Here is a 13,434-nt window from a genome sequence, read left to right on the forward strand (position 1 = left end):
TCTCTCTCTCTCTCCAAGGGTGTTTCCTGAGTTGTCCGTTTAGTAAGGAATGCTCCTCCCCAGCCCCCGCAGCCCCCGCAAGATCACCTGCTGCACTGATGCATCGATCTGTGTGTCCACCCACCTACTCTTTGGCCCTTCCTCCCAGCTGCCCTCCCCCCCCCCCGCCCCCCTCGCTGCCTCCCCATCCCCCCGTCCACCCCCTCCTACGCGTCACCCCCTCCATCCAGCATTTTTGCACACTGGCTGTATGGCGGGGACTGTGTGAGGTGCCGGGGATACAGTGATGAATGAGAGACAGGCTCCTACGGCAAAGAGCTCACGTGCTAGCTTCAGGAGACACATAAGCAACGGGCAAACAGCGCACAAGAGTGACTGTAACGATGCATTGTGGACAAAGAACTATGAGCAGATAGGAGGGGTGGAGAGACGAGGAAAGAAGAAAGAAGGCGAGAACAGCTCCAGAACAGTGCGTGTTTGTCACAGGGCTGAAGTACTGGTGAGCCTCTGTCAGAATTACCTTCTTCTGGAGCCGTGTTAAAATTTTTGTGGTTTTTTTTTTTTTTTTTTGCTTTTGGTAAAAAAAAAAAAAAAATTTTTCCTAAATAAAATTTTACATGAAACAACCAATAAATAAAGTAAGCCAAAGCAGAGAGCCTTTGATTAAATTGGGGGTCGGGTAGAGATGGGGGTGATGGTCTAGAAAGATCTCTGCCTGGCCGCATCCAGCCTTCTGAACCCTGCCCTCTGCTCTTCCCAAGGTGGTCAGAATTGTTTTGATTCTGGTTTTTGTTGAGGACACACCTTTGCCTTGGAAGGGCATAGAACGTATAGGAGTTACAGGCAAATCTCTAGGAGATTTTTGACACCCACTTAGGACCCAAACTGGATAGCTGGGCTTCTCTTATGGGGAAGAGAGACCTAAATATAGTAGTCAGAGGTAGGAAGGGGTGCGTCTGAATGAGGGGTCAGTCGCCCCTTTTGAGAATGGAGTTAGTTCTCGGTCCTCATGACTTAGGGCAGGGCTGGGTGGGTGTGTTACCCCGCGAGGAAGGGTGGGTTAGCTTCTAATGTAGTTTCTCACGAGGAGAGCCTGTTCCGAGGCGTGTTCGTGCGGAGATCTCTACTTGAGGAGCTGTGGTATCTGGTTGCACCTTGTCCATATTTGTCCCAAGAGCCCAGGGAGAGCTGTGGGGCCCTCTGGGGTTGGCGGAGGGACGCGTGGTGGGAGAGAGCAATAGGCCAGGCCGGCAGGGAGGGGCCGACTGTCGGTAGGTTCTCCCACTGCTGCTAACTGGTCGACCTTTCTGAGTATTGGCGCTGTGACCGACCCTGCTCTGAGTGTTTTCTGTGTATCGGCTTAATTAATCCTCATCATAACCCCATGGGGAAGGTATTTTTTTAACCCCGATTTTGCTAATGACGTTAAGGCACAGAGAGGTTACGTGGATAATTAGTGGTAGAGCTGGCACTCAGAGCGAGGCCGTGGTACCCACGGAGTGCTCCGAAGTGTTTCCGCTTCCTTTAACTACCACTTTCGTGGTAGAAAGTTCACGCCGTCTCAAAATAGGGGACTTTTATTTGGGGCTTTAACTATAATGGACCAGTCTTCTAGATTTATATATTGATTATCTCTGTATTTGTGTATTTTTTATTTTTAAAAACATCCTACAGACGTGGGCAGGTATGAGTCGGTACCAGCCTTTGCTGCCCCACAGAACCAAGGGGAAAAGAAATGTGGCCTTTCCATAAAGCCCCTGACAGACCCTCCAGCCTCACTCGGGGCCACATCTGCCAGCGCGCAGCCCCTGGGTGCCGGGTCCATGGCGGGGGGCCACTGCACTGGGGCTCGGAGGGAGAGGGCATGTGTTGCTGTCCCTTCTTACCTGACTGAGCCTCAGAGCTCTCTTGCCGTTATGACCTTGGATGTATTCTCTTACAAAAAGAAGGTGTTTTCTATGTTACTGATGCTCAAGGCAAGACTATGAGGAAAGTTCTGTCCTCAGGTACCTCCTCACCAAGACTGCTCGTCAGTACTGGAGCCCGGGTCGTTCAGAGCAGTGGTTCTCAGAACGTTCTTTTTAATTTTTTAATTTTTTAAAGAGAACCTCTTTCCTCTAACCCCAAACTACGTGGCTCCAGCAAGCAAAGTCTGTCTAGACCCTTTGATTTAACTACCCTTGGCTATTTCTCGGATCCTTCACTTTCCCTCGAAGTTGTTTTGTTCTTGTGCCCAACTGATGAGTAGGAGGTTTGGTGTGGGAGGAGGCCGACACGGGCGTCTGTGGGTTTCCATTAGCAGCGCTCTCTCGCGCTCTCTGTGCCTCGTTATCAGGGATTACTAAGATTTGTTTTATAAAGGATTAGGATGTCTGTGCTGTTTTGCAAGTAGAAGTTTAGGAGTTTTTCCTAGAATCAAACATCAATCGAGAAAAACAAATCTACCATAAAACCCCAAAGCAAAAAAATCCAAGAGAAAGCTCCATTCTGTTCAGACTTACGGCCTGTAGGAAATTTTTCAAAAGTATTTCTTCAAGGGGCTAAGCAGCAGGACTCCCATTTAAGCACCGCAGCTGTTGTAGGATGTCTGCCTCACTTATGGCTTTGAGATTTTCCCCTTCTTATCCTGAATGATCAAACACCCTCTCTCGCTCTCTCCCATTTTGCGGTCCTGAATAGAGCGGCCATTGCGCTCCAGCGGCCTAGAGAGAGTTTTTGGTGTCACATCACTGTGGAAAAGCATTGAGGGCAAGCCAGCATTATTCCTGGAGCTTTCTTTTTTTGTTTCCTTTCTTCTGAGCCTGAAGGGATCACATTCAGAAAGGCAGTTGGGTTTTCTAGTTTAGGGCAGATTCTAGACGCTTTTCAGGGGCCTTGGGCTGTTGTGAAGGGATTGCTCTCTCCTGCCACCCATCGTGCCCTGGGTAGAGGTTGGCCATGGTCACCAGGGAGGGGATGGTTTTCCAGATGTCTTTTGCTAAAATGTGCTCAGAAGAACTTCCCCCCACTCCATTTTGTTTCCAAAGAAAATTTATTGAATATTAAGTCATAAAGCCAGTGATATAATTTTAATGAAAAATATCCTGTATCACTCAAGACTTAAAAGAACAAAAACACCCCTTAGAAACACTGCCTTGAAAAATAATCACATTAACTGTACACACAACAGAGTCCTTTCTTAAGCTTTATTTAAGAAATGGAGTACTATATAGTTCAATATATATAAGACACATCCAGTATTGTGTTCCTGATAGCAAGTGCATAGATTTTGTTAAGATATCATTTCACTCGATATAAACGTTTTATGGTCACATGTAATATTCCCAGTGATTTTTGCCCAAGCATGAGAGGAGAAAACAGAACACAGCAAAAATAGTGAGCTACAACAGAGATGAGAAACAAAAACAGCAAATTAGCAGAACAGTCGATTCCTGATAAGTGAATAAGCTGATTGTTTGGTCACAATGTTTTATTCACTTATCAGGAACGATTCACAGTACATTGATGTTCACTGTGTTTCCTAGCCTGCCGGCTGAGAGGCCCAGCCCGAGGCTTGTGGGGAAGTGTCGTGGGCTGGGCAGAGGTGTGGCTGCTGTCAGCGCTGTAAACGTTGACAGTCCTGTCATTTCCCAAGGTGATCCGTGGGTGGCAAACATACACCTTGCTAACTAACACTGCAGTGGTGTTGTACAGAATCAAAATGATAAGTATGAATTTAAGCAGGGACCAACTTTACAATCATGAATGCTTAAGGGAACTAGCAGCTTTGTCCCCTTCTTTGGAGAATTACTGTTTTTGTTGTTTTTCTAAAAAATAACAACAAAAAACTGGCTTTGTCTTTCCCTTCTTTTACTTAGCATGAGTATTTTGCCTTGTGCCAAATGGTAGAGAGATCTCTCTCTATATCTCTCTGTAGAGATATGTATATTTTTTCATTCATTCTTATGTACAGAGTTTAAAAACAAACACTTGCATCTCGGAAACAATCGATCACCCTCTTTGCTCCCGTCTCCCTCCCTTATGCCCCTCCCATCAAAAAAAAAAAGAAAAAGGAAAAAAGAAATCACACCCTTAGCCATCTTTCCCCACTAAAAAGATGGGGTGTTCAGAGGCAATCTGATGGCGCCTATGAGACTTAAAGCAGAAGTATTGGCAGGAAGTCAGCTCCCAGGTCTGCAGGTTTGGAGCTGGTGGAAGTCACTTCACGGAGGTGTTCGGCCTATGGGAGAAAGAGCCTCTTTTTCCTCCTCCTCACCAGGTCCCTCTGTGGTTGAGCCAATTGGAAAAGACAATCCAGGGGGCAGAGGGGCCGCTGACACCAGAGCGTGAAGGGCTTGAGCACCTGCGGGGACAATCTCATGGGCAGCGGGAGGAAGGCTGCCCGGTGCTGGGTGGCCTGAGGCAGACCGAGCCTGTGCGGCTGAAAAGTTGGAAGGAGAGCTAAGACAGAGGGAGCAGACAGCAGTGGAATCTTTTAAGAGCACTTGGAGAGCAGTCAGATTCCTGAGCATAAGAGATGGGCCTAGAAGGGAGGGCGCCTTGAGCTTCGGTTTCAGAGGGCTTTAGTTCTCTTTTGGTAACTGAGGCTGGGGCGATAGTGAGGGACCCGGTGTTGACTCAGGAGGGAGTCGTGTGGGTGCTGACGGCATTGTTGGCTTTCGTTTGGAAAGGGATGATCTGTCGTGAAGACACGAGCGTGGGAACCTTCCCCGCCTTCCCCTCCCCCCTCACCGAGTCAGAGCTTCCTTCTGAGCGCTTGGAAGTAGTCCCTTTGTTATTTTCAGTAATTAAAGCTGCCCCTGGCTTCCATCAGCTCTAAAAAAAGAAATAATTTAAATTACTTTTCTATGAGTAGGTACTGATGGATAGGAATGTGTAAACTTCAGTTTAACCCTTTCGCATCTCTGTTGACCGGGCCAGTGTGTCGTGTCTTCCCTTTGAGCTCACCTCTTTAAAAAGCGTGGTTCGTTCCTTGGAAGAGTTGGTAATGATATGCCTTTAGACTTGTGGGGAGGTAGAAGGAACCCCAGCTCTGCTGCTGCTCCTCTTACATTTCTTAAAGGAATACAGCAAAGCAGCGGCCACTGTGGGCGAGCGTTCGGGACTGCACCCGCACACCCAGGGGAGGGGGCAGGGAGGGAAGGTGCCAGGTACCAGTGGGGTCAGAAGACCAGAAGAGGCCTAGGCAAATCCAACTCTGTAGGCAGTTACTTAGGGGAAGGAGAGAAAGAAGCAGCAGTCTTGGAAGCAGTGATTAAAATGGGCTGTTGTACAGAAATCAGAGGTGGCTGGTGTGCAGTCTCCCCTTTCCCCAAATCAGATATTCACTTAGGTGGAATCGACTGTATCTTTTTACACAACATAGAGAAAAAAAACAGATACGTGAAAACAGTGAGGTGTGTAGATGTATCACCAACACATAATGACTACCAACAATACAACACGCAGAGAGAGAAACAAGTATTAGGAAAATGGTTTAATATTGGAGACAGAAGCAAAAAACTGCATCACACAATAACATACGTTACAAAAATAAGTTTGACTGTCTCAACTACACGGTTATGTTCACAATGAGGACAGAAGAATCAGAAAAAACTTTGATCTAAACAGCAAAAAAGCAAACCCCTAAAGTTGTAACTAATACATTTATCCACTTAAAGTGACTGAGTACTTCTAAATCTAATTACCTTATTGTGTAACTGCACAATACAGAATAAAAAGTGAAACTTACCGCTGTATTTTTAAGACAAAATTCTAATGCTAGATATAAGCAAAGGGAAAAAAGAAATCAAGCCAAAGTTTTTAATTCTCAAAAGAAAAGCAACTTTCTTTCTATCAGTCAGAAATCAAACTTGAAATCAGTCATTGTCAGGGGGCCCACTAGAGTAAGCCACAAAAATTTCCTTTTTTTTTTTTAATCTCCAGTATAAAAAGTTCCACTGGTACAAAATGCGTAAGTACAATCAGTTGTAGAAATAGGAAAGCCTGCTTTTTTTTTTTTTTTTTTTTTGGCTCAAATTCCATCAAACAACAAAATCCAAATGCATCAATAAAACGAACAATACTCAAATGGTCTTACAGTTTCCACTAGGTTGCATTAACTTTGGCTTTTCTCAGACAATATTTAAAAACTATTTTGTAATTCTAAACAAAATGATATTATTAATCTACAAACAACAATTCTCACAGCACAAAAAAACACAAATACATTTTTTTGTATGACATTATTCAAAAAGGTAATGAAACTACAGGTTTTTTTAAAATTTTATTTCTTCTTGTTAATTAGCACTTAAGATAATAAAAACAAACAGTAAAATGAGTCCAGAGTAGCACAAGCCAAAGAACTATAACCCCTATGGTGAAAGAAAGATGAACTTGTTACGCCTTTGAGGACTGCCATTTTATCACAATTCTCTAATTTAGTGTAAAAACGACTATTCTCTACACTTGATTTAAAAAAAAGCAGTTTCCCTGTGTGTTTTTCCTTCTGGCACAGGCCCTTTGCACCCTGGCAGCTTTTTTTCCTTTTGATATTAAAAGATAAAGTGAGTAAAAGAACAATTTGTCTCTGAGGAGGGTCAGCTTTTAAACAATGCAAACATGCCAAAAAAAAACAAAACAAAACAAAAAAAACCCGAAACAAAACCAAAAAACAAAAACCAAAAACCCAAAAAAACAAAAACCCCGACTTTCCCCCCAACATGTCCTGTTTTGGTCACCTGCAAAATAAGAAACACCCAATGTGAAATGCCCATCCTGAGCCTCTTGTCACCGGCCCTCAGGCTCCTCTTGGGGAGATGCGGGTGAGTAAGAAGAGGAGAGCTGGAAATTCAGGTGGCGTTCTCTCGTGTGCTGCGCGCCCGCAAACCACCCTATGCTGTGCGTGACAGAGAGATGTGCGTGAACTCCTGGCATTAAGCTGATGGCTGCAGGAAGTACAAAATAGCCCTCAAAGGATGAAGGAAGGCCCCAGCAGTAGTAAACACGTGTGAGGATAATACAAATCATTTCATTGTAAGTGCATGTGCTATAAGAAGGAAACTTGTTTTGTGTTTAGTTTTTGTGTCTTTTTTTTTGTTTTTGTTTTTTGTTGTTTTTTTGTTTTTTTTTGCATCATTAGAGGCTAGTCCTTTCCATCCCAGGGCTATCACATCCGTACATGTGTTACTGGACAGAGTAGTGAGTGGAAAGAGAGGAAGGGACGGAGCCAGCAGTTTCTGAACTCCTTTAGAGATAAAGAAGCTTCCAGGGCCTGCTTTCAAGAAGGCAGGTGTTTGTGTTGGGGCTTCAGGGATGACACTGGGGTTTGTCAAGACAGCAAGAGATCTGTTCAACGTGAAGTCGAAGTCAGAGTACTATGGCACTTTACAGAGTGGCAGCAGGATCTGGTGCTAGGTATTTGGTCAGAAACTGTGACAGAGAACAGAGCTGGACTTAGATGGTCAGGCCCTTTTCAGTGATTTCAATTAATAAAGTTAATAAAAAGGCAGGAAACGAAAGGACTGTCATCTTCTAACCCCAGACACCTCGCTTAATCAGAAGTATCTCCTGGGATCAGAGAATGCCCAGCACAGTGGCTGATTAGAAACATCATTAACTGAGAGGATTTAAGAAACAAAATCCCTCAAAATACTACTTCATCACAAAGTCTTTTAACTGGAAGGTATATAAAAATATTCTGAACTAGAACATACCCCTACACCTGATCTCAAAAGCATATAGATTTAAGGTTAATGTAGGTGCTGAATCTACCTAATGTCCCCCTTAGAAGTTTTATCCAATCAACTGTTTCTAATTAAAACCAGAGAAGGAATTTCAGCAGCACATTCGTTTTTTTTTTTTTTTTAAATGACCAGAAATAATCAAAACTAAAAGAAAAAAAAGTGGTGTAGGGAGGAAAAAAAAAAACAACAACAAAAAACAGAGATGATGAAAATATATTTTTTTCCCTTTGGATTTGCTTTGTGGAGTTTTGTTTCTTTTTGGATCTCAACCAATAGGTAAAAAAGGTAGGAAAGACAAAAAAAAAAAAAAAACCCAAAAACAAACAAACAAAAAAAATCCCCAAACCTCAAAGATGTATGGGGGCGGGGAGGGGAGAGGGATCCAAATTAGAAACACCCTGGAACAAACAAAAATGACAATGGTATAAAAAGTTACCAACGCTCCAGACAGCTCTGGGTAGAAAGGGTTAGAAGTTCAAAACTTTCTCACCTTAGAGGTTTCCATATATTATGAAGGAAATACATCGTGAGGTTGCCGTCACAGCATTGATGTGCAGAGCGGTTAAAAAAGTGAGACATGGGCACTTATACAATGTCTTACAAAAAACATCATAGAGAAATAACAAACAATAACAATTTCAGGCAACAAGACCACAGGATAGCAAGTTAACAAACTTTTTAACCTCTTTTTTTTTTTTGTTTTTTGTTTTTTAAATATTAGGGATTTATACAAAACACATAATAAAATACCCATGTTATCAAATTACTTCTCACAAGAAACACACTGAAGCTCTAGGAAGGAAGTACCTTTGGAATTTGGCACTATATATTTTCACTTTTTTTCTTTAAAAGAAAAAAAAAATCACATTTTGCTGAACACAAACACATCTAAATAGTCCACAATAAAAAAAAAAAAATGACATCAATGCTTTACAAGCCAACACAAAACTTATTCTGGAATAGGGTTTTTTTTTTTTTTCCCTCACATGAAATTTTTTTTTTTTTAAGCAAACTTTTTTTTTTTGAAATTCTTTAAGTAAACCAATTCTAAACTTGTCTTATCAACAGAGAACATTAAGACCATAAGACTCATGATTGAAACCACAACTTAATTCACAGAAGCACCAACATAACACAGTTTACAGTAACCTTTCTCCTGTACATTGAAACAGTATAAAATATAGGTAATTTCATGTGCATTAAACCATGGATTGTCTAACTGTGAGTCAGTTCAGCAAAAGGTGACACAAATAGGTAGCATTTGCCCCAAAACAGGGTAAATATTTTTCTTATACTAATCTACAAAAAGTGGTTCTATATATATATCTTAATGAGAAAGTGAGCCACCTAAAATGGCCTTATCAAAAAACTTTACACTGCCTGAAAAATGTAAAAACTATTACAGACCTCTAGAGACTTAAAATCAGACAGTTTTTTTCTCAAACTGTTTTTGGAAGTAGTCTGTTAGAAACCAACATTCTGTGTCCCTGGACACATATTGCTATTGTTACCAGTGACCGGGAAGAATGCCAATCCCTGTATAATACTTTCAAGTCTGTTTTATGAAAAGAAAGAAAAAAAATAAGAAAGAAACGTTTTTGCCACAGGTGTTTTTTTTCTATAATTAATTTGTCTAATAATAAATTTCAGTCTTGCATGAATGCAGCAATGTTTTTCACATTGACTTCCCAGAATTCATAGCTAGATGAGGTCACATGCAAATTTCAAAGGTCAAACTAGATCAAAGGTCAGTAGGAGAACCAAATGTGATGTGAGGTCAGAAAGACATCAGAAACAATGACGGGACGATGAAACTTTTTTTTTGAGACGCCACAGGGACATGCTAGGCAAACGGTGAACTAACGGGCATGAAGATGTCTAGGGAGAAAACAAGGGAGAGTAAAAAGTTACACAGAATCTACGCAGCAGCAACAAAATCACTCTTAAGGGTGCAGGAGAAAAACTAATGCAAATCTTAGGTCATCAGGGAGTCTACGAGCCATTCCCGTAATTTGCATTTCTTACGATATTTATCCACAGCACAATGGAACCCCAAGAGAATCCATCCGGAGGAGGAGAGGGATGGATTCCGGGAGGTTTGGGGGGGGGGGGCTGGGGAGGGACAAGGCGCGGGGGGGGGGGGGGGGGGGGGGGGATCCAGTTTCAACGGATGTGACATACGGGGGAGAGTCAGACGGCCGAACTATAAACTAGATAGATCATGGAAGCTACGAACAAAATCGTCAGACAGATACAAACAACAAGAGGGAAAAGCATGAACTGTAGGCCTAGGGTTCAACGGTGAAAAAAAGCCCATTCCTAGAACGATTCCTCTAGAGACTACTTCAAAAGGCTCTAGCTAGCACAGAGAACTGCTCTTTAGGTACCCAATAAGTTAACAATAGGCAATAAATAACTTCCATTATTTCTGAGGCAGTAAAAATTTTGTACAAAAATAGAAATGCTTTTTTTACAAATAAAATTTACAGGCCTGTGGCTTTCTTTTTTATTTATGTATTTATGTATTATTTATTTATTATTAAATTTATCTTTCAAGAAACATCAAGTATTTTCACTCATTTTTATTTTATTTTTAAACCCTGTAGCTTTAAGAAACAGATCTCTAAATCTTTTTTTTACATTAATCCTTTCTAAAAACTAAAATAAAACAATAACAAAATAGACAACCAGTGTAATAATCTGACCGATAAATGTCATGTTTCTTTGAACCCTAAAATAATATCCTACTTGTTAAAACAAACCAAATGTAGTGGAAAGATGTTTGTATTGTTTTAAGTGCTTCTCCTGGCTTCTCTCTCGTGCTATGCCACCACCTTAACCTCTAAACGGTTGGCGCCCTCCTAGGGGGGTGGGCGCGGACAGGAGGGGTGAATTCTCCAGGCAGTGCTCTGGGGCACCGGGGGTCTCAGAGTTAGAATTGCACGTTAGCCTTTGTTTGCCTTTTAAACTCTCAAGATGTCATTTATTCATGTGTGTTTTTCTTTAAAAAAAAAAAAAAAAGCCAAAAAATGAGAACAAAACAGAAAAGGTAAAAGGAGATTCAAATTGCAAAACAAAGGAAAATACAGTGGCACAACTGGAAAAGGAGTTTTACTCGATAGAAACAAGGTAGCCCAAGTTTTTAATTATGGCGAACTGGGTGGGGGGCACGGGGAGGGGACATGGAGGCCTTATTGTAAAAATAACCGTCTCTCTTGGTAAAAGTTGGCAATGTGGTCCTCCTCTGCCTTTCCTGTTGAGAACAGGCTGGCTTGTGGGACTTACCCTAAGAAAGCTAAAATAAGAGCAGGGAGCCTCGGGGGTTGGGATCAGTAAGGTTTGCTGTCATTCTTGGAGCGCTTCAGCTGGACCTTCAAGCGTTTCATGCCAATCTGAAAGCCGTTCATAGCCTGGATAGCAGCTTGTGCGGACACCGGATTGTCGTAGCTAACGAAGCCTGGAAGACACAAGGGGAAGGACACGGCGGTCACCAGGGAGAGGCAGGGGAAGAGACGGGAGGGAGCAGGATGTCACTGGGTGGGTGGGGGGGGGCTGGAGAGTGGGACTGTACGTGGGGGGTAGCGTCCTGTGGGTTCGGCGCATGCTCAGTTCTCTGTGGGGGGGGCGGCTGTGGATGGGTGGGGTGTGTTTTACGGCCACCAAGGGTATGTCCACTGAGAAGCGGTGAACAGAGCTGGTCGGACTGGGAATTTGGGATCAGGAGAGCAAACCCCTCCTCTGTGAAAAGCGCAATCTCAGACTCTCAGACTCCTGGTCTGTTTACTGATCTCAGTTAGGTCTGTTTGTGTTTCAGGCCCCTTGGAGTCCTTCTGACAAAACCCCTGGTGCCTAAGTGTTCCCAGAGGCGGAGGCATAGATCCTCTGGGGCCCACAGGGTCCCCAGGGGCTTGCGTGTCCCAATCAGGTGCAGTTTAAAGGCAGGGCTGGTAACCGCCCACTGCAGAGACCCTGACTTTCATTCCAGTGCTCCACCTGCACCCACACAGCCCACACCTGCTCGACTGTCGGATGGGGTCCGTTAGTGAACTGAACTCTACGGTATTTGTACTTGATTTTTAACATTGTGGAATTCTTTCTGAGAGGGACCTAGGGACCTAGGGAAATGCTGGCCCTTTCTCATTATATCAACTTCCATTTTCAAAGCACCACTGCATTCAGCAGACTGGAAACTGCTACCTTATACCCCCTAAGAATAAAGAGTCCGAACAGCTTAGGGGTTAAGAGCCATCTTCACAGACTTCCCACCCTTTATCTGTACTAATACCACCAAAATGGCAGGGAGCGCATGCTTTTGAGAAAGAGCAGTGACGGTCTGCAAAGACCCAGAAACAGAATTCTGATCGCAGAGTCTGCTCTAACCCTGGAGGTGGGGGACACACAGCTTTCTGCAGTTAATGCCCACGTTTAGGGGTTGAGCTTGTGCTGTCCCTACTTCTGGTGTTGAAAGGAAGCAGTTACACTGGGTGAATTTCAGTTCTCAACATCAGCTGTTCAGAAGGTTCTATACTAAGCTTCTTCACCTATCTGCTAAAGCGAAAGAGCAAATTCCTTTACAAACTAGAGGAAGAAAAGGACATCATTATACCTTTAGCAGAGTTCTCAGCTGATAAAATGAGCATATGGTATAATGCAGACAAGTTTTCCGTCGGCAGGCTGTACTGCAAAACGGTGGAACAGATTTTTACTAAATCTAATTCCCAGTGTGTGTGCTCTCGAATCCAAGATTTTGGCTCTGAGTTTCTCCTTTCCTTCTAGGTCTTTATCCAGAAGCAGCAAGATGATTAAAGAATGGAAATGGGTCAAGGGTGAAATGGATAACGAAATCTGGCCAAGAGGTGAGCATGAAAGAATGGGCTACCTAAGACTAGCAAATCTGGGGATCCCCCCCACAAATTAGGCCAGCTCCCTGAGAAATGTAGGTTTGGGATACTGCGGCTTTTGATCAAAACGGACAACAGTGCATAGTACTAAATACAGCTGCCCACATTCATGGGTGCAGCCTGCATTATTATACCTCGGAGGAGGAGCATGTGGACCAATCTCATCTCTTTTCAAGGCACTAAGTATTTTTCTCAAAATCAGACCCTGAAGCACAACCCCTTTCCAATCTCCAGATAAGCCCAGGGCATTGCTTAGTGACGAGGAGTCAAAGTCTGGCCCAGAACCTCGCGCGGGGCAGCTCGGCGTGGTAAGCTCCCACCGAGTGCACACATGCCCCAGTGGAACAGCTCCCTTTCCATGTCACTCGTTGGTGAACCATCACGGGGCGGAGGGTGTTATGTGCTTGTCATAGTGGAGACAGCCTTTCCAGTTGGGTAAAAACAGTGACTTTCAGTGGCGGACATACTAATTCTCCTAACAATAGAGGCTTCAGACCTTCCTGGGTGATGGCACAGAGATTAGAAAGACAGGACGATAATGGGGTTTTAGAAGCCCAAACATTCTCTTTGTACCCAGTGCCCATTACCAGTAGCCAGATGCTGTGTTTGAGTACCATTCCTAGCACCTTTGATGTTTCTCTCCACTGCATTTAGTTCTCTTTGTCCTTCCTCTGGCCCGCCTCTGCGGCACTGTTCCGTGCCGTCAGGCCTACACCTACACGGATTCCTAGATTGGAGGAAGGCCAACGCTGGAGCTCAGGCTGGCCCGGAACTTGCCAGGCAGGTCATCTGTAATCTGAACAGTCTAG

The 13,434-nt window shown here is 43.5% G+C and overlaps 1 protein-coding gene and 1 long non-coding RNA gene across 16 annotated transcripts in view; one reads left to right on the top strand and one right to left on the bottom strand.

Moving 5' to 3' along the window:
* The first annotated feature begins 201 nt into the window (after window positions 1–201).
* LOC116594509 lies at window positions 202–13,391 on the top strand. Its single transcript, XR_004287262.1, has 3 exons — window positions 202–499; window positions 12,501–12,580; window positions 12,860–13,391. It is a non-coding gene; the product is annotated as an uncharacterized LOC116594509 (long non-coding RNA).
* The window catches only part of CELF2 (CUGBP Elav-like family member 2), a 504,997-nt gene continuing 500,061 nt past the window's right edge, over window positions 8,499–13,434 (bottom strand). For 14 of the 15 annotated variants that reach the window (XM_032350036.1, XM_032350029.1, XM_032350030.1 and 11 more), the window contains one exon: window positions 8,499–11,181. In XM_032350036.1, the coding sequence (XP_032205927.1) occupies window positions 11,054–11,181 (128 nt within the window). In that variant the 3' untranslated portion in view covers window positions 8,499–11,053. The remainder of the gene's footprint in view (window positions 11,182–13,434) is intronic. The other variant, XM_032350027.1, reaches the window with a different exon arrangement.

This window comes from Mustela erminea, chromosome 6 (genome assembly GCF_009829155.1).
Source record: "Mustela erminea isolate mMusErm1 chromosome 6, mMusErm1.Pri, whole genome shotgun sequence".
NCBI classification, from domain to species: domain Eukaryota; kingdom Metazoa; phylum Chordata; class Mammalia; order Carnivora; family Mustelidae; genus Mustela; species Mustela erminea.